Source organism: Dendrobium catenatum, unplaced genomic scaffold, assembly GCF_001605985.2.
Source record: "Dendrobium catenatum unplaced genomic scaffold, ASM160598v2 fragScaff_scaffold_1122, whole genome shotgun sequence".
Taxonomy (NCBI): domain Eukaryota; kingdom Viridiplantae; phylum Streptophyta; class Magnoliopsida; order Asparagales; family Orchidaceae; genus Dendrobium; species Dendrobium catenatum.
The window spans coordinates 266,272-291,667 of NW_021319584.1; the positions used below are offsets into that span (position 1 = coordinate 266,272).

General features: G+C 32.8%; 3 protein-coding genes across 26 annotated transcripts in view; all 3 read right to left on the reverse strand.

The window, feature by feature from the left end:
* Nucleotides 1-225: 225 nt before the first annotated feature.
* Nucleotides 226-3,643, reverse strand: LOC110105422 (WEB family protein At3g02930, chloroplastic-like). The gene is made up of 3 exons (XM_020834930.2): nucleotides 3,440-3,643; nucleotides 2,848-3,055; nucleotides 226-2,773 (listed from the first exon to the last, which is right to left on the reverse strand). The coding sequence occupies exons 1-3, from the start codon at nucleotides 3,457-3,459 to the stop codon at nucleotides 476-478; spliced, it is 2,526 nt and encodes an 841-aa protein (XP_020690589.1). The 5' UTR covers nucleotides 3,460-3,643; the 3' UTR covers nucleotides 226-475.
* Nucleotides 3,644-15,256: 11,613 nt separating this feature from the next.
* Nucleotides 15,257-23,567, reverse strand: LOC110105415 (protein HAIKU1-like). The gene is made up of 3 exons (XM_020834923.2): nucleotides 23,549-23,567; nucleotides 19,913-20,004; nucleotides 15,257-16,718 (listed from the first exon to the last, which is right to left on the reverse strand). Exons 1-3 carry the CDS (start codon nucleotides 23,565-23,567, stop codon nucleotides 15,705-15,707), a joined length of 1,125 nt encoding a protein of 374 aa, XP_020690582.2. The 3' UTR covers nucleotides 15,257-15,704.
* Nucleotides 19,393-25,396, reverse strand: part of LOC110105413 (aspartate--tRNA ligase, chloroplastic/mitochondrial) — a 41,933-nt gene continuing 35,929 nt past the window's right edge. For 3 of the 24 annotated variants that reach the window (XR_003702095.1, XR_003702096.1, XR_003702081.1), the window contains 5 exons: nucleotides 24,672-24,729; nucleotides 23,898-24,068; nucleotides 23,295-23,383; nucleotides 21,392-21,427; nucleotides 19,393-19,608 (listed from right to left, as the gene is read on the reverse strand). Coding sequence is in view for 7 of the 24 variants with exons in the window: in XM_020834919.2 (XP_020690578.1) it covers nucleotides 23,899-24,068; nucleotides 24,672-24,729 (228 nt within the window). In the remaining 17 variants the exon portion in view is untranslated. The other 21 variants (XR_003702087.1, XR_003702093.1, XR_003702088.1 and 18 more) reach the window with 21 other exon arrangements.

The following is a 25,396-nucleotide window of genomic DNA, read 5'->3' on the forward strand; positions in this document are numbered from 1 at the left end:
GAGTTTGGTGATCAGAAACAACTACATGACATTTCAAATGCAACTACTAAAAATATTCTGGCCAAGCTCACAATGAATGAAAATGATTTCATGAAATCGTAGAGATTTTCTTCCCTCAAAGTCTAATTAAGACGATCCGAATTTGGAGCAGAAGTCCAATCAAATAGAGCATGATCAGAGATGCGGTAGTAAAGAGGCAACACGAGAAAAGACTTCTAGAACTAGCAAAAATCTTCATACAGTTAGTACAAATTACTAAAAGAAAATTCTGTAATTACAATCAAATGATTGTGCATATATGTTTTAATCCAATCGGGAACTGCAGTTGAAAGTTTGAAAAATACAAGAAGACGATCTCATATCAAACATAACTCGGTAGGGAGAACAAGCAAGCTTCATATATATATATATAAAGTTACTACTATTGTTGCAAATTTTAGACCGCACAAGCTAGAACTATGGCAATGCTTACCAGCTACTTGGGATTACTTTTCTTCTTCAGCATATTACCAAATTTTTGTAGCAATGCCTTCTTTTTCTTTTGTTGTTGTTGCTGCTGCTTGTCTAGGGACGTGTTGTTGCCATTATTAGCATTCTCTTCATTGACATAATAAAGGTTGTTGTTTACGATCTTTGACTCAGGCTCATCATCCACTGATTCAGTATTGTCTTCCCTCTCCGAAGAAAGTTGCTTATCAATGGCTCTAATTTTATCAGCTTCAAAAAGCTTGACATCCATCTTTACAGACTCCTCTTCCTCAGAATTTCCAAGTCCATTATGATTTTCCTCAGTATTACCATTGGCATCATCAATCTCCACTACTTTTGTATCCTTCCTGAGGATTTCTTCACCTTTGTTAGGAATTCCTGATTCTTCTGTTTTGGTTTCAGTTTGCTCTTGCATGTCAACTGTGGGCAGTGGAAGTAAATCAAATTCTGCGTGACTCTCTGACAGTTCTCCGTTTTCCCCATTTTCCCTGTTTCCTCTTACATCACCATTTTCGTTACTCTTACTGGTTCTTAACTCAGTAAGCAATTCAGAAAGCTCTTTAATTTTTTCCAAAGCGGCAGCTTCACGGATCTGGAGTTCATCGTTCTCCTGAGTTATGTTCTGAAGTTCATTCTCTTTATCCAGCAACCTTTCTTTCAAGTTTGAAGTCTCAGCCATCACCTCTTCCATGGATTTTTTGGTAGCAACTAACTCTTTTTCAACTAGCCTCATTTTATCTTGAAGCTTACACGCCTCTTCCTCTGCTAGTTTTACTTCATCCTTCTGTCTCTCGAATGCCTCAACAGCATTGTCCTTATGTAGTTTGATGGAAGCAATTTCTTCCTCTGATTTCTGAATGACAGAGATTAGAGTATGCTCCTTCAGATCCCATTCAATTCTCAACTCTTTCGTTTCTTTTTCAGATTTCTCAATGTTTTTTTTAAGACAAACAATCTCATGTTTGGCTTCATCAAGAATTTGCTCATGCTTTTCTTGTTCATTTTTTAGGGCTGATTTCAATTCCTCTGCCTCAGCAGAGGCAATGTCAAGCTGGCCTTGCTTAATCAAAAGCCTTTCTTGAGTGTCCCTGGATTCCATAGATAATTCATGCAATGCAGAAGCCAAGCTTTCCATAGACTTCTTAGCTTTGCCTAATTCCTCTTTAGTGATCTCCAGCTCAACTGCAAGCTTGTTATTTTCTTGGGTAAGGCTTTCTACATTAAAACATGCAATTTTCTCGTTGTTCAGTGCGTTTTCCTTCTCCTCCTCCGCTTTTTGGATCTCAAACTTTATCAATTCAGCTTTCTTTTCCATATTCAAAATTTCCTGCTTTGCCAAATCAAGTCTTTGATCCGATTCTTTAAGATCTTCATTATGCCTGGCTACCTCAAGCTCCAAACCTTCAACCTTGACATTGAGAGATTCAATTTCGGATTTGGCATCATTACACACAACCTCCTTTTCTTCTAGCTGCTTCATCACCAAAGCAAGTGAATAATTCACCGTGCTTTCAGAAATACTGGCTTCCTCCAACTGAGATTCTAAAAGCTCTAACTTCTTCTTCTGCTCATCTACAAGATAAAGTGCATTTGATTCAGCTATCTTTGCATTTAATGCCTGAACCTTCAGCATTTCAACTAATGCTTCCACATCAACCAGCTTCTCCTCAGCATCCTTTGCCTTTCTAAGTTCAATCTTCAAAACCTCAGCCTCAGAATCAAACTTATTGATCATCTCTGCCATCTCCTTGGAATGGCTTTCATGCTCAGACTCGAGCAAGGATTTAAGATGGCTGACTTCTCCAGATAGCATTTCCATCTTCTCTAGATTGATCTCAGCAATCTTCATAGCATCATCAGCATGGCCTAGTGCGCTATTCTTTGCCTCAGTAGTCATCAGCAGCTCTTGCTTCACCCTCTGAAGCTCTTGCGTTGCAGAAAGCAGTGCTGCAACATCAAAAGCATGCTGATTTCTGACATTTCCAAGCTCTTCCAGCCATTCTTCCTCCCTCTTCTGAGCAGCTTCAATTGCTGATTGCTCTACTTCATCAGCACGGAACTTGTCAAGTTCTGAACTCTCCTCAGCAAGCTTCTGAGAAAGGAGAGCGTCCTCCACCTTCTCATTTGCCTCCTGCACTGCCTTTTTTGCTTCCTTCAGCTCTTCAAGAGCTCGAGCCTTCTCCTTCTCTTCAAAATCCAATTTTTCCTTCACCTTCTTCAGGTCTTCCTGCACTAGAGTAAGTTGTGCCTGGAGCTCCGATCCCCTCAATGGCCGTGGATGCTTCTGCGAATCAGAAATCACCAAGCACAGTGAAAAAGGATAAAAAAAACCCCTAAAAAATTTGGTGCTTCGCTTACATCGGGAGGAGTGCTGATCCCGAGCGAGCGGCGATCAGCAGTAGACTTCGAATTAACCGATCTCGGTGACCGTTCGACTGAAGGACGTGGGTTTTGCAGCGGAGAAGGCGAATTAGGCTCCACCTTGGCAGATCCCGGCCTCCCAATTTTACTAACCCTAGGGGTTGCGGGTGTGCTTTTGTTACTAGACGAATCTGACATGCTAGATCTTCACAAGATCAATGTATCAGATTCCACACATGCCCAGATTTAAATCAAATGACACTTCCAGTATCAATGCAAAGAAGTTTAAAGACACTTTTAATCACAATTTAAATTCCGAATTGCTTACCAATCAGAACAATGCAGTAGAAAAATCCAATAAAGAGATGAAAAAAATACAATAGGTGCTCAATCCAAAATAAAATGAACGCACAAAAGAAAGCCAACCTAAACGTCGTTGGTGCTTTAAATCAAACACAAAGTACGTTGAATGCCCAATGCTAAAAAGAAACAGAAATCAAAGCACATTTCATTAAAGCAACAGAGAAATCGAAGCGCGACCATAAAGAACAATTATCACCAGATCTAGAGAAGAGAGTGCTGTTGTTACTTGGATTTTGATGTGAGCATTGCTTCTTCTTCTTCGATCGGGCACTGATTGTTGCAGAAGCAGACGTTGATGTGGCTGGTAGAGAAAATGAGAGAGCTCACAGAGCAAAGCAGCGACTCTTCAGAATTGAGACACAGAAGCAGAAAAATAAAGAAGTTAAGTTGTCAAATTGAAGGCTCCATGCCGAGAGGTTGCAGAAGGAGATATACCATCGCCATTGTGGCCTCTCTCACTCTCTCTCTCTTGTGGTCGTTTTTTTTCCAGGGGAGGGTAGAAAGGAGAAAAGGTTTATAGATAGTGACGGAAATAGCCTCGCTTTTTGGTAAAGCGGGAGCCATGGCAGCCTTACGGTTTAGCTTTATTTCCGTTTTACCCCAAATTATTGATGACTATTACGAGCGTGCCCTCAAGTCTCTCCTCCCATCCTTCATTATTTATTTAGGCGAGTAAGATGTTTTTTAATTATCCTCTTAGAGAAAAAGAAAGGCCCATCGACGTCTTACAAAATTTCAGCTGAGTGGACATCACAAAACAACGTAGAACGCAAGTCATTATTATTTTGATTTCTTTTGTTAGATTATTTCAAAAAACAAAAACTTTACGATTATGCATCGTCGCTTCATTAAAGCTTTGAAGAAAACTTCAGGTGATGTAAAGTCATCATCAAAGCATCTATTCAATGATGTTGGACCTTTTTTTTTTCCTACGGGCAAATTTATAAAGAGAAGTATGTTTTTAATTTAATTAAATAAAAAATACATTTAAGAGATAATTTAAAAAAGAATAAATACGTAAAATAAAATTTCATATTATATAAAAATATTTTTTGACTTCTCGCTTTCTTAGAATGCAGAATGCAGATAATGATGTAGTGGATCGTCGGAAGACTCGACCTGCAAAAAGGATTTTTGGCTCCCAATCCAGGGAAGAAGAGAAACAAGCGTCAAAAGCTTCAAAGAGTATATTATATCATTCAATGGTTTTCCCTACTACAATGCATACATATATAACCCATCTATAGAATATTTTAGAGAAACTTGTAACAAACTAGATAAGCTATTCCTAAGGAGAACTATTAGCTATAATGTTCCACATCAGAAAATAGTTTTTCACATCAATAGAATATGAAAATTAGATTTTCGTATTGAATTAAAGAAAAATGTGAAAACATATTTTGATTTCTCTGAATACAAAAAATAGTTACCCACGTAATGTGGAAAATAGATTTCTGCAAATTCTAAAAATTATTTTTCATATTATGCGAATTATATTATATTTTTTTATTATTTAACAAATGATGAATTAAGAAATTGACTACAAATATTTCTAATATTATAAAAAAATAAATTTATAAAAGGGTGTTATTGGTAGTTAACTAATCTTGAGTCATATATTATTATTTTTATATTATTAGCAAAATGAACTCTTGCATTAAAGAAATACATTAAAATGTTTTTTTGATTTCTTAGAATAGGGAAAATAGTTTTACACATTCAATAAAATGAGGAAAATAGGATTCTGCATTCAATTAAAGGAATACATGAAAATATATTTTGATTTCTCCGAATATAGAAAACAATTTTCCACGTAATGTGGAAAATAGATTTCCGCATTCTATTGAATGTGGAAAATTATTTTTCGCATTCTGTTAATTATATTATATTTATTTAATTTTTAAAAATGATCAATTAGAAATTGATTACACATATTCCTATATATTATAAGAAAAAATTTTATCAAAGTATATTATTAGGTTGTAAATTTAAATTTAATAGAGAAAGTTTTATATAAACCTAATGTTAGATAGTTTACTAATTCTAAAAAATTAGATGAACAAAAGTAATTTGGATATTAAAATATTGACGTCATATATTACTTATAATGACTTAATGATAAAATTATATTTAAATTATATTAATAAGTAGTAATATTAATAATAGTGTTTAAAATAAAACTAGCTTAAAATTTATCCTTATTTTTTATGGAAGAACATAATCATGATGGATTATCATTTGATATTTAAAAATTTCAAAGGCATTAAAATTAAATAGTGTGTGTATATATATAACATACAAGGTTAGTTTTAGAATAAATAAATATAAATATAAGTAGTTACATAATATTTTTATTTAGCGTGAATAGCACTTAGAATTAAAAAAAATTAACATAAAATTTCGATACAAACAGAATGCGAAAAATTATTTTCCGCATTTTAAGAAACCATTTTTTTTCACGTATTATTTTAATGCGAAAATTAATTTTATTTGCTTCTTTTTAAAATATCTGTCAAACCTGCTTCTTCTGTTTAATTTAATTAAAAACCTGCTCATTTTTATAAATTTACCTTTTCTATAATGTATATAGAAATCATAACACTACTGATTCATAAAAAGTAAAAAGTTTGTTCCAATCAGAATGGTTCTCTTTTAAATAATAATAATAATATTTAGAAAAAATATGAGGATAAAAAGAAATATTCGAGTGAGTGAAAATAAATACGAATACTTTTATGACTAAAAATATTTTTTTAATTAATTTCATGCACATAATGCACGTAAAAATAATATAAATGCAAGAGATACTTAATTGAATGAATGATGACCATAGGCATGAAATTATTAATTAATTATTATTATTTTTTTAATTTGGCTCAAAAAAGTGTGCCTAAGATACATCATTATTTGGTTGAATTAAAGATTTGAATTAGGTAAATAGATTCCAATCTACTCAACCAATTGCAATGGTAAGCTGTCCTCATATGTAACTCATAAAATAATATAAATATTAATATAAAATAAAATAAATCTTAATCAAGCGCAAAGCAGTTCTTAACTTCTAGACTAAGGCTTTGTTTGGAACAGCTTTTTTGCTACTTTCTAAAACAACTTTTTTACTGCTTCTTAAAGCAGCTTTCTAGTACAAAAATTTTAGCTGCTTTAAGAAGCAATAAGAAAGCCATCCCAAACGAAGCCTAAGTCTTCATTTGAGAGAGCTTTTTTATTGCTTTCTAAAACAGCTTTTTGGTGCAAATATTTATTTATTTTTTTCTTGAGAAAATTTGGGGCCTTAGCCTATATCATTAAGAAATGAAAAAGTTAAAGCAAATATTCATACTTTAAGAAACTTTGTACTAAAAAATTGCTTTAAAAAATAGTAAAAAAAAACTATCACAAATGAAAGCAAGGCCAAAATTTGATTTTAATTGTTGAGAGGTTCTTCAATGAAAAAAAAAAAACTCAACAAGCTACCATCCTTTGTCAAATTATGTCCACTAGATTATCTAGCTCATTTTATAATAAAAAAGACATTCTAAAATCAAGGGAACTTTTTAACAAATTCATCAAAAATATATAAGATGGAAGTGCATAATGTGAATCAATCTCTTATACTTAGGAAGCCAAAATTTATATTTTGATGCCATCACTACCAAAAGTAGCAATAAAAAATTTAAGCATAAAGCATAAGCGCCTTAAAGATTATGATACTACGTAACACAATTTGATCTATTAGTTTAGAATTTTGGCTATTAATAAAGAGGTATATGGTTCGAGTCTAACGTATGTGATGTCTGTATGAGTTTGCCTCGATTGACCTAAATATCCAACCAACCCCTCCATCCGAAAAAAAAATAAAAAAGGATCATAATACTTGAGAATTTAATTGCTTAAATTTGCTAAACGTTACACTTCGTTGAAACTTGAAGAATAGTTTAAGCAATTGTTACCCATTAACCACTTTAATATTTGTCACTTTCATGCTAAATGAGCCAACCACAATTAATATTTGCACGATCTATGAATACTTAGGTTAATAATTTTAATTCCAGGATCTAAACTTGCAAAATAATCAGTAATTAAGGTCAAAATGAGTCTAATTTAAAATCAACAAGCCACTAATGAGTCAAATTAATTAACATTAAACTTGATTTAAACCATTTCTAATGAAAATGAAAAAGTTTTAGAAATGATTAGATAAGGCGACTTCAATATTCAAAATGAACTTCAAATTTTTTATTTTGTGCTGAGATTAATAGTATTTCCAATGTAATAACATAAATATGTGAAATATTTTTTTTTTTTTGAAAAATATAAAAATTTTGAAGTACAGCGCTTTGGTGCTGATCTGGTGTGCAATGTGGTGCTAGACCATGAACATTGATATTTGTCAGTCATTCATGTTACATATTTTATTCTCTTACTTTTATTTTCAATGATTTTGATTTATACAGATTTTATTTCTACTAAATTTGTCAAAAATGTAATCATGTTTTTTTCCGTTGTTTATCAATAAACTCTAGTTAAATGGTTAAAATAAAAGTCTAATGTAATTTTTCCAATTTCGATCATAGTCTGTGACATCCAACACCCCATTAATTGCAACATAAATTCAAAAAAATTTACACCTCTCTTCTTGCATGCATCAGCCTCCTCTCGCGTGTGTCACTTCCTTTGGCTTGAGATATGTTTTTCTACTGTTATTCTTGAAGCTCACCACCGCAAGCCTAAAAATAGTTTTTTCCTACTACATTGCCTTCATTACCGACCATCCCTTGTGGCTGCTATACTATCTATAATCAATGCAGCCTTTATTATTACCATGTCTAATATGGCCTTCATTGTTACCATTTGCAACTGCAATGTCCTTGAACCTAATTTCTCCAAAAATTTTGACTAAATGGAGGACTCTATAGTGCACAAATGTATTTGATAACTCTACTTTTCCGAAACTAATTACCAAATTGAGAACGACAAATCTTTATTCACTAAGTTGAGAGGGAGTGCTAAATCTCAGTCATCCCTTGACACTTGATGCCAAAAGTCAACATAGGTATCCATAACAGGCTCACCTAGATCACGATGTTAACTTTTTGTCATCCCTTGGGCATTTTGATCTCATGGATAGGATGGGGATCTGTGGGAGACTCACCTGGATTATGCCAATCTCCTTCCATATTTAATTAGTTGATTTAGAAAGAATTATATTATGATTTTATAATTATTTCTTTCTTTATTAGCATATATATATGAATAAATTTGAGCAATAAAATTAAAATTTTTTTCCGCACCTTCTGTACGCTTTCTGTTCATTCAAAAGCAAGGTCGACGACTACCACTATTTTCAGCCATCCCCCTTATCTGTGTGGTGAAAAGTCGGTTGAGCAAAACCTAGATTCCTAACTCGAATTCTTTTACAATAGTAAAAGTCTTAAGTGTTAGCCCGTGTAAATTGGTATGAGTTGCATGTTAGATAGACAGGAGTTTTCACTGGCCTAGAAACAGTGATTTCTAGTCACAAATAAAATAAAAAACTTAGCCAGGTTTACCGATTTAGGTGGATCAATTTCTGAGCTAACATCACCCAAGTTCTAACTCCTATTATTTAGACAAATGGGAGAGATTATTACGGACATTCAATTTTATGATCATAAACAGAAAAAGTATAGATGTGAACAATAACTATACTTTTACTGTTCGCAGTCACATATTCAAATAATTCTCTGTATCCAAACTCCGCATGTAATAATCTTTGGACAAATAAAATTTTGTGCATGCCCCTTTATACTAAATTAAAGTTTTGTTTGAAATAACTATTTTCTGCTTTTTAAAACTTTTGTTTTTTAAATCTCTTAAAAACAATAATAATAACCTAAATGTATCCAAACAAAACCTTAATTTTTAATCTTTAATTTCTGAAAATTATAATTATTTTGCAAAGAGGTTTAAGATTAATAGAGTTATTATTAGTTTCTAACTGCATCCAAGCTAACTGATGGAATTTAACTGTCAAAAATTTCGAAAGAAAAAAAAAACTTTTAACTATTTATCAAAATTAAAATAATCTCTAACTATATTAAAAAATTATTCTGATCACTTAATTTCTTAAAAGAATCAAAATAATAAAATAACTCATCACAAAACTATTTTGATTTCTTCCTAAAAATCTAAAAGATCAAAATAATTCTTTAATATAATCAAGAATCATTTGATTTTTCATAATATATTTTACAATTTAAAGCTAACAGAAATTACATGACTATTAACATATCAAGTGGTATCAGATTAAAAATGAAAGGAACTTTTCATGTCTATATTCTCTTTAATGTATTCTAAATATATGGATATTTTAAGAACTAAACTGTTTAACGGTTTGCCGTGAGCCTTCACTTGTGAAAATTATATAATTTAAATTGATCTTTTGATTATTTACAAAAGCTTCTTCAGCACACATTTTCAAATTCATAAATCCAACCTTTTATTGAAAATTGTATAATGATACATTGAAAATTGTATAAACTATCATTATCTTAAACTTGATTTGAAATAACTTTCTTACTGATTTTTCAAACAACTTTCTAGAAAACACTAAGAAAAAACCTTAATTTATCAAATTTCCTCTGATTGTTGGAGGAAGACATTGCAGACTTAAAATAAAAAATACAACCTATTTTTTTAGATAAAAAATAAACATATATATTAATAGTAACCAAGGAGACAATACAAGAGCTTCCATTGAAAAGCTTAAAAGCAGATAGATACATTCTGTTAATACAAAATAAGAAAAATCTTTGCCTTCCTCTAGCTAAGGCTTCATTTGGAATGTCTTTCTTGCTGCTTCTTAAAGCAGTTTTATAGTACAAAAATTATTGCAAAACTATTTTAAGAAGCAGGAAGAAAACCGTTCAAAACCAAACCTAAATCTTTAACAAACCGCAGCTAATAAAAAGGCTTACTCTGACAATTTAATGGATTTAACAAGAAAAATAGAATTGAAATAACGAAAACAATGAAATAATCTCACTAGTTTCTTTAGATTATGTCAAAATGCTGTGCCAACTATTATGCTGTGGCCATGAAATGTATTTTTAAGTACAATGCATTAAGACAACCACTTTAACCACTTTTGTTTTAGAGTGAGGCACCGAGCAAGTTAAGAAAACTAAGGACTTTCAATTCTATATTTCTTTACATGAAACTGCAAAAAACGATGCAGCACACACAATTTAAAGATCATAAACTGTTAATTTTTAAAAGTTATTTACTAACTTCAATCAAAATCCAAAATAAAAGATATGAAGATCCAGAGGTCTTCAATTGAAAATAATGGCTAGATATTCAAAACCAAGAAAGTCACATTAAAGTTTTGAAATTCATGCATTTGTTGCAAAGAAAGGTAAGAAAAAAAACAAAGAAAAAGAAAATAATTCACTAAAGCCTCGTGCATGTATAAGGAGAAAAATAAAATTTCCCAAAATTCTTTAAATCTCTCACTTGAGCAAAAAGAGTTGGCTACATTCAACATAAAAAAAATTATTCAAGACCCAACTGATGTTACCATACATGCCTAACACCCCAACTATTATTACAAAAGCTAATAGAATTCCCTCTCCAGGGGTCATAACAGAAACATAAAATAGCGTAAGAATTGATTGCCATAGCTTCCATAACCCTAAAGCAAATGAAGTAAAATAGCCATAACCTGATAACAATGGAAGGAGGATTGTATGATCCAGACAACTGGGGAAATACCACAGATAAAGTGGCAACCAAAAATGGCAAAAATCAGAGCTGCATAAGCCACCACATAAACATAGAACCTAGGATCACAAAAAACTGAAAATAATGTGCATGATGTGCTAGATATAAATCTTAACGGATGAGCAGAAAGAAAGAAGAATTCAAGTTGCTGTTCAATGGTTCATTGCATAAATTCAAATAAGATATCCAATTAGTTGCATTACTTCATATGATTTAGATTTAAATGAGAATTTGACTTTTAACATGACACAATGGCGAAAAAAGATTCATGTAGCTGACCCCACGTAGTGGGACAAATGTTTGATGTTGTTATTGTTGTTGTACTCAATTTTAGGTTTAGCTTCATGAACATATCCTAAATAAAGGCTGCAGTGCAAATATAGATTTAACAAATTTGATTTAGAGTTATATTTAGCATAACTATAAGTATTTTATATAAATATAATACATAATTTAAGAAAAATTCATGAATAGTTTACTCAATAAGATCAAATTTTGATTATACATGATATTGAGGTTGTTACTTCTTTAGTAGATTTTACAAGAGATGATAATATTTTTTCTTCAAGAATTCTCTTCAATGGAGCAATAGTCCTAAAAGGAGAGAAATTCAGAATCAACAAAGCCACTGAAACAATGTAATATCCAAACACTTCTTGAAAAACAAATTACAGCAAACTTAATTAAACCAATAACAAAATCAAACCAATAACAAAACTTTAGAATAAAAAAAACTGTACACGGAAATAACTCACCAAAAGGGCTCATGCTTGTACTAAGAGAGAACAAAATCTTGAAGAATTTCACTTGCTCAAGTAGTTTACTTTCTAAAGTAGAAGGGATACCACATATAACTAAAATTTTCATTCAATAGCCTAAGACCGACATTTATAATTACAAAATCCAATAGAATTCACTATGCATTGATCATAATAGAAATAGAGATATTTTAGAAGAGTCGTCATTCGAAAGAAAATTTGTTAAAGCTCGACAATAAAAGGAGGGACGCTCAATCCTAATAACAAGGGACAGATAAAAAGTAACAAAAGAATATTAAATGGATGATAAGGTGGCCACCAAATGGTGCAGAATAATTCGTATGGATAGAGTATTACATTTGATTTATATCAATAAAAGTTGCAAATAAAGAGTAGAAAAAACCACCAAACAAAAAAATCATAAAATATCAATAATAGAAGCTACTAAATAAACGAGTACCACAAATCCCATTGGAGCCCAATAAATCAATACTTAACTACAAATACAAAAGTAGACACTTAATCAAAATACTTATAATAACATCATATAGAATTCATGCATAAGAATACACAGCATGTTCAACATAAAATTAAAGATCGAAAGACTATAATTAGTAAGGGCATAACACTTGCAAAAGAACAAAGAAAAAAAAAACATTTGCCCATGACTCAAAACAACACTAACAAAAACAACCAAGAACTATTACGCTCCAATATGACCATCTATTTTTCCAATGAAACAATTAGAACAAGTAAAATCTGAAGAGAAAAGTTGCACTATATGTCAAATTACCATAAAACAAAAAACTTAATGCAAGAAAGCTAGGAAATCATAATCATCATCACCATTAATAGCTTCATCCCAACCATTGAGCGCCAGCTTATGAATACTCATTTCCACTAGTTATGCTCATTGTTAGATAAGTTTTAAACCTATATTAGGAAAATATTTTCGAAAAACAATTGTCCAAGTTATCTTTAGTCTACCAATTTTTCTTTCTAATATCTTTAGTCTACCAATTACATTAAGCTTACCTACTCTCTTATTGGTGCATCTTATGCCATTTGTCACATATGCCCAAACCACCCAAAATTTTATTTTCCATTACCATAACTTCAATAGATGTTATCACTATCTTTAACAAAATATAATCATCTTAGCATTCTCATTTTTCTGACACAATCCGTCTATAAATAACTTGTTTATTATTTGACACTCTAATCTATACAACATGGCTAGCTTAAGTATAGTTTCATACATTCAAGTCTCTGCAATATTATTTTACTGCACAATATTCGGGAGGCAAATATTTATTTTGTCTTGAATGGTATAAAATTTGTTTTATGATTCCAAATAGAGAACAAGGCTATCAGCAGTGGGCAGCCTCATGTTAAGTTTCAGTTTAACTAAATAATAGCTTTAGGTTTATAATCTATGAAAATTTTTTGACAAGTGTTTTAAGAAAACCACAATGTACAATCTAATCATTCTTATACATTTTGCCTGCTTACTAAAGCTCCATTTAAGACTGCTTTCTAAATCAACTTTTCGAGTAAGAAAGCTGCCTCAGATGCTTGAAATTCTAGAAGGGGCATATTTCTGAACCTTTCGAGTTTAAAAACTTAGCATACTTTTACTTAACAATGAGGCTTAATTCTGAACTGCTACTTCCTTAAGTTGGTTAGTGTGGCAATTTTATCCCATTCTTCAAAAACTGTGGGATGAAACTAAACTCTTCTAAAATGATATATATCTTGATTAGCCCTACTACCTTTTATTAACTAAGGTGATGTACCTTTCATCAAATGTTCCATGTTGGCTTTCATACTTATGATGTTTTTCTTATCAATTTTCTACATAATTATTTTCTGAAATTGTGAAAATTGATTTCCTCTAATGTTCATATGATTAGCATGGGTCCAATTATCTATTGCATTAGCTTGGAATAGTACTGACATGATGAAGTATGTTATTATTATGAAAATATCATGCTGTTGTGATTTTAATTTGTACAAAGGGTATAAAACGTATCAAAACTACGGTAGATAAAATTAATGTTTAATGATTAGTGATGTAGGGCATCTTAATCTAACTTGAGGTGAAAAAAATCATGCAACAAGCATGTTAATTTAATTGTACTTTGATAACTATTATATACTTTGAAAAACATTAAGAGCACGGTGAAAATTTTTCGGCATAGTAAGCTCAAAATAATATTTAGCAAGACCTAATCAAGCTGTATAACCTTATGAAATATTGGAGCAAGCACCCATAAAACACAAGCTCTAACTAAAATATTTTCTAGAAGAAGGATCAATAAATTCTTTATCTTAAAGTCAACAATGGCATGCTGCTTCATAACCCTTGCTTTGTGATGATCATATAAGTTCATTATTATGCTAAGCTAATGAAAGAGCTAGGTTAGATAAGGCTACCGCCATGTTCTCAGCATAAACATGTCATATGTCAAAAAAAAAAAACACACACACACACACAGAATGTTCAATAAACATGAATAGCTCAATATAAGCCAGATCATGAAAATAATGTATCTTAATAAGATAGCAGTTCAACCAAAAACCAGCCGAGAAAAAACAAGAAATAAAGATTTCCGCATTGGTTACATCAATAACACAAATCAAGCTTTACTTAAAAAGTATAAAGCAGCACATACAAAAAAATCACAGAATGCTGCACAATGTAGCATTTAAAAATATAAATTCAATGAAAATACTTGTCAACAGAAATAAATGTAAGCATACGTTCTTTAAATTAATAGTACAATTTTATGTCTAAGCACCTAGAACTTAAAAAAGATGGTGGGGAAACCTACAATGATATATGGCTCAGAATGCTGGTTCCTAAAGAGAAACACAAAATAAAGTTGAGTGTTGCAGAGAAGAGGATGCTCAAGTGGATGAGTTGTTTTACACTCAGAGACAGAATACGAAACGAGCACATACGTGAAAAAGTTGGAGTGACTCAAGTGGCAGATAAGATTAGAGAGAGTTGCTTTAAATGGTTAGGTTACATGAAACGTCGGCCTTCCAATGACCCAGTTAGGAGTAGATGTATTAGATCAGGCCTATATTAAAAAAGTTAGAGGTAGACCTAAAAGTCTCGGTTAGAAAGCATTAGAAATGATATTTTTATTAAATTTAAATAATAACTTGACTCTTAATAGGAGACAATGGAGAAAAAAGATTCATGTAGACCCTACTTATTAGGATAAAGACGTGGTGTTTAGAACTTATGAAATCACAAAAGTAATTATTTCATAAAAAACTTCAATAACATAATTAAAAAATCTAATTAGCATTACAAAATGTGATAAATTATCAATCCCAACAAATAACAAAGAGTGACAACTAACAGTTGTAGCAAAATCCATAAGTAGAAGACTTATCATATACTTTATGCCGATTAAAGGAAAATCAAAATGAAGGATTATGTTTACTTTCATGAGTAAGCGCACATGAACTTCAATAAATAAAGAAATATAATATAAACTACAAGGTTGATAGGACTAAGAAGATCAGAACTAGCTGATATTTCAGGTAAATACAATTAAGAAAACGTCTATCATCTAAAAGGTTTCTCAATCAAATAAAATCAATGAGTTCAATCATAAAGTTACATACAAGTATTTAACAAAAGCCTTCGTCTAGTTAAATAGCTACGAATTGATTGCTGAGCTGAACCTGTCATAAAAGCCTCCATACACCTTACTCCTTCAAGGTTAGTCAAATTTCAAGATGAAGAAAGACTGCCAGCTTTGCCTAAACCAATAATCACACTTTTTTTTAAAACGCTTTCAACTGATCTACTCCTCTCTATTTTCTATTGTCAAAGCAGATTACAATCACGATTGCTACAATGCCCAAGATATGATGATTCAGAAACTCGGATCTATAAAATGGAATAAAGAAGATGAAGCATTTACCAACGCAGCTTCATTCAATGCCAATAATCTACATCTCCCTCCATCTAGGGCTAAGCAAAGGAAGGAACCCAGAGGGTGAAGGTGGAAACAAATAAGTCGGAGAAGGCGGCGGCTGAAACCCAGGCCCTTGACCCAATATTCCTGACTGGGGCAATGGTGAGAAGGAGAAATCAGCAGTGAGATGCGTTGGATACTGAAACCTGGGAGAAAGCAGCGGATAGGGCGATTTGGGCGAAAGAAGATTCAAAAACGAACTTGGTGACGGTAACGGAAACTGTGAGTTCGGAGATGGCAAGGGAAACGGGGCGCCTGGAGATGGAAGCAGAAACTGCGATCCTGGAGACAGCAGTGGGAACTGTAATCCTGGAGACGGCAACATGGCCGGCTGCGAAGGCGGCAGCGCTGAAGGGGGAGGGTTTCCCCTGGGCGAGGGGAAGGAGCCAGCTGCGGTTGCTTTAGGATGAGGAAAATGAGGTAGGCCCTGGGCGCGAGGCTGCGGCTGCCTGGAACCATCCGATGCTAGAAGAGAACTCTCAAGGTACCTCATGTAAGCGGAAACAGGCGAGTCAGTCCAGACAGCGCTACCAGGAGCAGATGGCGATGGCGCTGGACGATGGTAAGCAGGATTCGGATTGAAATTAGGGTTAGGGTTTGGTAGCTGATTCTGAAAAGGAGGAGGCGGCGGCGGACGAGCGATCGGGGTAAGTGGAGGCGGTCGAATCTTCATAAGCCGCGAGCTGGGATGCTTCGGCTGCGGCGGACGGGCCGGCACCGGCAGGTATCCGGCTCCACTCGCATCCCTGGCGGGGCTCCCGGTTAGCTGCTGTACGACGCTCCGGAAGTCACTTTTGCTGATGTTGTACACCTGGGGTTGCGGCGGCGGAGCCGACTGCTGCAGGTGAAGCGCCGCCGGCGGAAGCTTCTGAAAATTGGTCTGGTGAAGAGGGCTCTTGCGGATGTTCCTTCCGAGCTTGTTGATACCGAGGTGATGCTGACTCTTGGAATTTTGATCCATCTCTATCCAAGCAGGAGATAAATCCGTTCAAATTGAATCGACCTGCTCCTCTAATATCAGGCAAAGGGAATAGCGGAACAGGGTTTCATAGATTTGAGAAGATTGAATTGTTCCGTGGGCATGAAAGAGAGAAGCGGGTAGAATATGAAAACAGGGCACGGCGTTTGACCTGCGACGGGCTGTGAAACCCTAGAGAGAGACAGAGAGAGAGAGAGAGAGCAAATCGTGAAGTAAGGAGTAGTTGTGACTAGGAACTCGTGGGTAGTAAAAGAAGTTGACCGATATAAGCAGTTAACGCGTTGAGGTAGAATTTTAGGGGCACTATGTGACCGAATGACGAACTGGTGCCCGAAGTTTTATGCGATATTTCTGATCTAACGGTCAGCGTCTCTTTGAAATCTTAACCAGTTGGATTAAAATGTACGATCTCTCAAAGAAGGCGATTTTGCGCCGGCGGGCAGAATCGGGTGGAAGCGGCTTCGCCGTTAGTCGACATTTGATTAAATTTGATAGAGAGGGAAGAAGTAAAGGATGGCGTACGCGTACACATTGGAAATTTGTCGAAGAATTTTAAACTGGGATCTAATCAGATGGAATTGACTGGCCCATGGACTGCAAGGGCAGATTCGTAATTTTATTTATCTATAAATATCTGAGACAACGTATTTAAAGAAGCGAAATTTTTAAAAGGAACAGTCATGCCGTATTATAATGGAAAAGCAACATAACAAAGATCTTGAAGGGATCAGAATCTCAAAATTATACTCCGATTTCACATAAAAGGCAAAATGAAAATTGGTTTTTACAGAAAACTGAAATTATTCTAACATTTTCTGATAGCAATGCATTTTCTTTTCGGTTTTATTATAAAATAGAGTTTAACTTCACCTTTTATATAAAGGGTGCAAACTAGAAGCAAACTCACGAGTCTGTTCGAACTCGACTCGTTAACAAGCTCTTGAAACGAGCTTATCGAGTTTCGAACTTGACCTCAAGCTCAAGTAGATTTTCGAGCTTGTTGAATTATCGAGCTCTAGTTCAATTGAGATAAAGCTCGATTTGATTACTTGTCGAACGACTCAATTGCGGAAGGTAGAAGAGTGGAAACACGGACGCAAAAGCGGCAGTGCAAACTTGGTCACGTAGAAATGCAAAAGCAGGATCAGGATCAGAGCGGGAAGAGTACGCCTCACGAGCTCGCATTCATCGCGACTAGTCGAGCTCAAGCTTGACTTTGAGCCACAATCTTACAGATGACCCGAGCTCAAGTTAAGCATGACTCAAGCTCGACTCGACTCGTTTGCACCTTCATATAATATTTTTGCACCAACATAACACAACACGCATAAAATCACATTAATATGCATGGAAGGGAGTAGGAATGATATATATATGATATTAACCTACATCAATAAGTAATAATATATATGATGTATCAACATTTATAGACATGTATCAACAACTGATATCACATTGATATTGTTTGTACTAACCCTTTATATGATTATTGATTATTGGTTATTACGTTAGATTAGTTTCATTGATATAAATTGATATTTTGCTCGTATTGATTGTCACATAATCTTTTATTGTTTCAAGGAGAAGTGAAGAATAAGAGGGGGTTCTAAGGATTGATAATAATGAAATGATGTGCAATATTTATGTAGTCATCTATTATTGATGGACGATAATATCCCATCCTTTTAATCTTTATTTTCATTTTGGCACCTTATTGGTGAGCACCATATAATCCAACATGAACTTTTTCTATAATGTCTTTAGCTTCTAATTTACTAAGACATTGTAACCACATATGATCGAACGATTAGTAAGTATAAGATAGGGTTCTTTTTATTTGATCCTTAATTGATTTATTTCAAGGAAGCTTATTTTCGTGTAGATCATCAATTAAGGGTTTTCGTCCAATCTATTGCCTCATCTTCTATAGAGAAAATAATTTTCACCTCAGTTATAGGGCTTCTATTTATGTATTCCATATCAATGGGTGAGAAGACCATGTGATCTTGTACCCCTCTTAGAATTGAGACATCTTCAGGATAAGCTAACTCATTAGCAAGCTTTATTAAGCCTTCCTTTATGGCATTTCCTTTGTATGGACGTTCCATTCATATATTATTAGATAGCGCATAATTGCAAAGAAAAATGTTTGAGTTGTGCTCTTAATAATCTCCATAGACTTTGATTTTGACTTATGTATTTAATTTAATGCATATTTGATAAAGTTAACTATATGATTGTGGAATCAATTCTTACTAACTCTACACCCTAAAATTTATTTTAAAAAAAATATTTATTTCAAAATATATGGAGTATTGTCAAATTTAATTTAAAATAAAGGCATTTTATTTCAAAATGTTTAATATGGAATTTATTTTTTTCCTTTTTGCTTTAGCCGTTGAAGGGCTTTCCACGTGGATGTAGTTTAGGAGGGGCTTTAACTATGCTTTAAACCCCACTGGGCTTAGGTGGGTTGGTGGGCGTGCTTGGATGAGAACCCCCCATCTCAAGTTCGAATCCCTTCTCATACGGCACGACTCCTTAAGTGGAGAGAAAAGAACTGTGGGTCCTACACCTATGGGGTTGATTGCTGATAGACTCGGCGAGGGATTAGTGGAGATCTTCAATCGCGTCACAAGCTAACGTGGCAGCGGCCCGATACCCCCTTCCAAAAAAAAAACTATGCTTTAAAAGCATCTAATCTGTTATTACTGTCAAACATTGTGGATAAGGTTTATATTTGTTACGACATAGATAGACAGCTCTTCAAATGGACAAGCACTATAGATAATATGGTAAGAATCACCAATCATTAAAGGAAAGGATGGGTTGTTCTTGTGGCCCGCATCGACAGGCATAGGCATATGAGAAACTGTGATGGGCTATCGCCAATGATCAACTGTAAAATAGATAAATTAAAAGATAAAAAAAATAAATAAAAAAATCAATGTAAAAAAATGTACAGATAATTTTAAATAGAATATTATTGTCATCACATATTTCATTATAGTTTGATTGTGAAGAATTTTACAATGAGGCAAAAATGATCTTCGCACTGAGAAAAAATTTTTGAAGTATGAAAATAATTTTAAAGGATAGTACCTATAAAGTTCATCTTAAGTCTCTTGGTTAAAAGGTGAGACCTCTAATAAAAAAGTCTTAAATTTAAGACTTGTACTACGACATGCTTAGACTTCTAATACCCTGTGTATGCTTTTGCTTATGAAATTATTATTGTTGGTAAGATTAGAGAGAGTCGAAGATAAACTTGAATTATGTAGGTCAACTTTAGAGTCTAAAAGCTTTCATTTGTGTAGATATAAAATTGAATATATGATGTTTAATTCCAATACTAATAGATCTAGTGGGAGGATTGTGATTTTAGGTGAACAAGTCATTAATAAGAGTACACGTTTTCGATATCTTGGATCTATTGTTCATAGTGATGGTGAATTAGATGGGGATATTATAAGTAGAATTCAAGTTGGATGATTGAAGTGGAGGAATGCATCGGATTTTTTTGTGTAATAGAAAAGTCTCACTCAAATTTAAAGAGTAAAATCTATAAGATGATGGTTAGATCTACAATGCTTTACAGTGCAGAATGTTGACCATTAAAAGAGAAGCATAATATTAAGTTAAGTGTTGTATAGATGAAAATACTCAAGTGGATGAGTGACTTTACTCTTAGAGACATGATACGAAATGAGTATATATATACATGAAAAGGTTGGAGTAGCTTCAATGGAAGATAATATTAGAGAGTTCGTCTTAGATGGTTTTGTCATATAAAACGGCGGCTTTCCGATGACCCGGTTAGGAAAGTAGATGTATTAGATTTGACTTAGTTAAGAAAGGTGGAGAAAGACCTAAAAAGACTTGGTTAAAAATTATTAGAAATAATATTCTTTTATTAGATTTAAATGAGAATTTAACTTTTATTAAGACACAATAGAAAAAAAAAAAGATTCATGAAGCCAACTCCACAAAAGTAGGATAAAAACTTGTTGTTGTTGTTACTCCATGTAGCTCACCTTGATCTATTGGTTGAGAGCTTTGACAACCAACTAAAAGGTTTTGGGTTTGAATTTCACACAAGTTATGTGCGTATAAATTCGCCTTAATTAGCCTAAATGTTCAAAAAATAATAATTTAGTCCTAAGTTTTCTGATAAATTTCAAAAGTTCAGCTCTTCTAAAATTATTCAAAAATAGAAAGAAGAACCTCATATAGCTCATTATCCGCCAAATAAAGGCAAGAAAGCAGTTCTTCAGGATGCAACTTTAAAAGCTTCTGCTAGTAAGCTACAAAAGAAACCCCTACTAATATAATTGCTTTTAAAAGTAACCCTCCTGCTTGGATTTTAAAGAATTATATGTAACAAGGATAATATTTCTAAACTCAACTGCTAAGAAAATTTTATTAGCATTTTTATAAACTAAAAAATAGTTTAATTTGCTTCGTTTAAGGTTCTATGTATTTCCCTATTATTTGCTACAATGCACCTGGCAAATCTATATGTTCTAAGAGATTTGATGGCTGCTTCTACAAGAAAGATGGGCATTGAAGACTTTCATTTTGATTGAATTGCAATAAGCTTAAGTGTTTGAATGTTAAGAAACTGATAAGCACTGCCTGAATATTGATGCGGTTGAATACTTTAAAAAACAAAAGGTTCGTACCTTTTTATAGTATATGTTGAACTTCGTTGCGGTGTCCTGCATAAAGACGATACAAAGCAGTATGGAGAATAATAATAGTGTTAGAGAAATAGTGAATTCATTCCGTCCATTATTGTAGCCAATACTAAGTTAAATACATTAGGAGCTTTGCTATAGAAGCAGAGGCGTTTACAAAATAAAGGCCCAGATGTTTTTGTTAATCAGCAACGAAGAGGATTGAACAGAAAAGTTGGAGCTGGCAGCAGCAGAGAAAATGGAAAAATATATTGAGAGTTAGTGTAGATTAAATTGAAATCTTTGCTCAAACTGCAAAAAATGATCAATTTTACAGTTCTTTTATCATTTGCAGCTAATAAGAATTTGAAGGCATAATAATTCGATATGAATATGTCTGCTAAATAACTCATTTAGATGAAGAAATATATATGGAGTTCCCATCAGAATTTAACTCATAGAATTAAAACATAATTTAACTCAAATAGAGAATTAATACAATTTAAAAAATATATAGCGATAAGATTTTTTTTATATATATAAATTTTATCTTTATAGGCCTTAGAGTACACCTTGATAGATTTTTTTTTAAATAAAATACTTTGCCAACGTAAGAACAGGGATGATATGTTTGTATTTTATGATACGGGCTCAGATACTTTTAAATACTTACAGAAGGCAGAAAATTTTTGTTTTTATTCAATTACATATTTAAATTCAAAAATGTTCAAACTTATTTAAGATGCTTTGATTTTAAAATTCAATCGATGTTTGATCCGAAACAAATATTCTAAAATATAAAAAAAATACAAACAATAGATATACAGACAACTTTTATATATAAAAAAAGATGCCGTACAATTCAGTATGTTTGCTACTTCCCTAACTAACCGATCCATATATATATATATAACACAATTAGAAACTGGTTACTTTAAACCCTAATGGAATATCTTTTTTTTTTAATTTAAAGTCATCGAGTTATGTACGTAAAAACCATTATCCTCAAATCCAATCTTGCAAACCATTATTAGTCATCGAGGTATGTACGTGATAATTCGTGATTATCGAGTCATATATATTATTAGTCATCGAGAATGTACGTGAAAACCATTATCCTCCATAGTTAATCAAATATATGATCCAATCTTCTCTTCAATTGATCTTCTTGCGTAGAATATTAAGGTCTATGACTATTTTATCCTATTGGATAGTGCGATTATACTATTTGTATTCTGACCCCGCTAGTAGCATCCTTTCAGAGACCCACAATATATTTAGATGCCCCTCAAATCCACTCTTGTAATGAATTCGTGGGTTGCACTAGTTAAACCCAATACTTATATGTAATGAATTTTCAAGCTATTTATAAAATTTGAAATCAAAGGCTGAATGGTTCTTATCTTTTGGGATGTGATTTAAATTTAGATTAAGGTAATCCAATGCCTCAGTTACGAAAAATCTATAAATAGTTGCTCTTGGGGATGTAATTTTCATCATTTGGCTTAATAAAAATATCCTTTTCAATTTTCAATATTGTAACTACAAGTTGGATGTGTGACTCCTTTAAATGCAGTACATGAACTACACATTAGAGCTAGATTTTGGAATCTAATCATTCTTCATCTCTTATAACACATAAACCATCTTAACACACTTTTAATTGCTTCCTAAACTTTGCATTAAGCACATATTTAAAAATGAAAATGATCCCTTCAAGAATTAATAGCAAATGTAAAAATATGAAATATGCTAGACTAGTAATTCAGTATATTTTGGTTGAGCCAAAATAATTTCCCAACGCCTTACATCAATTTTTCGATATTGACAAAACTTCTACACTCCAACAATCTTTTATTTGTCAACCTAAAAGAAACATAAAGATCTAGGTAAACAACTTAATGCATACCTGAACTAGCAAGCAAATGGTGTTTTAGAACATGATTAGATGCCTCCAAAATCTATCCTCCTTGCTCCTCATCCTCATCCCCTCTTTTCCTACATCAAGAGCAAGAAATGACCTCCTTTTACTGGTTTTCCCCTTTGATATTCTCTTTAGTCATTTCCTTGCATGAAAACCTTCATATTAACTTAGTATTACAGACTTCCACATGTTTATGACACTTCACCTTTGCTTAAATGAGCATGAATAAGGTAGCTTACCATTCATGTTAGTACCCATGCTTCGTTGGTTTAACTTTTTGTAAATGAGTAAGGCTTCATTTGGGACGGCTTTTTTACTGCTCTTAAAGCAATTTTTTAGTACAAAAATTAAAAGTTTTATACTAGAAAACTGCTTTAAGAAACAGTAAGAAAGCCGTCCTAAATGAAGTCTAAATCTTTATCCTTATGTACTAATATGTGCATGGTGATATTGCTGGTGTGCATCCGAGAGTACATGAGTATATAAAAGCATGCAAAAATGAACATGTCTACGATGACTATGCAAGCATACATGCATGGATATAAGGACGAAGAAATATTCATTTCAAGATTACCAAAAGGTGATTACATCATCGTGGAGGGAATGCTAGATCCTTCAATTGCTGGGGGTCTACTTTTGATGGCGCATGTGTCAATGCACATTGAGAGGTTGCAGTCTTTGGAAAAGCTATTACTTCTCTGATTGAACTTGCACCAGCCATAAGCATCACTAACCTGTCCAAACCATATGCAATCCCCCCTGTAGAACGATGCAAGAAAAGAAAATGTTAAAACTAGAAATAATACTATGCTAGGTGATGCCGGACTACACGCATGATTTAGGAACTTGCACGAAATATTTAAAGATCAATTTTAGATTTTGTTATAAGTGATTAAAAACCACAAAATAAAACTAATAAACGGTCACTTTCGCTTAGGCCAAACTACAACTGATGTCCCCATCACTAGGTGACAAATAGGACAGTATCATTTGTTTTGGAACTTAAATCACAAGTAGAACTTGAAATTTTGAAGCAAAAACAAGAGAAAAATCAACAGTAAAATGTGCATTTATTGCCATTTGATGACTATGTTTTCAGAGTTTATAATGGAAAGTAGTGATAAACTTTGACAATTGAAAGTTTTCTAAGGTCAAATTAATATTAATACTTGATATTTGTTTGATATTTTATGACCTAAACTTCAAAACTCTAAGAAAGTCATCTATACGCTATATTTTTTTTTATTCAACAACATTTTCAATTTTCAAACTCACAGGCAACGAGGTTTCTCCCCTCATCTAAATACCATTAAGAGCTTTCCTGAATCACATTGTCATATTATCATGCCAAAAATCGCATACCATGAGGAGGTGCTCCCTGATCTAGAGTTTGCAAGAAGTAACCAAATTTCTCTTCAGCCTGCACGTATTTACATTATCAAGTGAGGTTCAATTGATAATAATTAGAAATACATAAATAAAATCACTAAAAAATATAAAAGGCATCAAATTTTTAGAGGGGTAAGATTTGTTAAAATGTGAGAATAAACACATGATAGTCATAATATGAAAAGAGACATGCCCGTGAATTTAACATAACAAAACCATTGTGCTCTTTTGCTATTGGTCACACACGTAAACACAATTCACAGCAAATGAACATTAGCTCCAAAGAAGATAGTAAGAGAAACAAAGTAGAAAACAGATAATATTTTAAAATAAAAACAAATATTAAAATTTATTCAACTCTGGCACTATATAAAGGGATAAACAAACATTTTAAGTGTGGATAAAATTTTTTTTCATAATCATATTTTTTGTCATACTATACTCAAATGGCAAATCAACACCGACATAAAGTTAACATGATTTGGCTATGCAATTTAAAAGCCTATATGCTATAAAAGTATGCTTTAAAATAGCAATACAGGTTATATTTTTTCATATTTTTTGTCCTATTAATCAACAGACCGAAAATTAGGACAAGCTTCATAAAATTTTTACAATGATTTGGCTATGCAATGAGCCCATAAAGTTAGCATGTGAATAGGTCATGCTTGTCAGATAATTTTCTCATTAAATTTGTG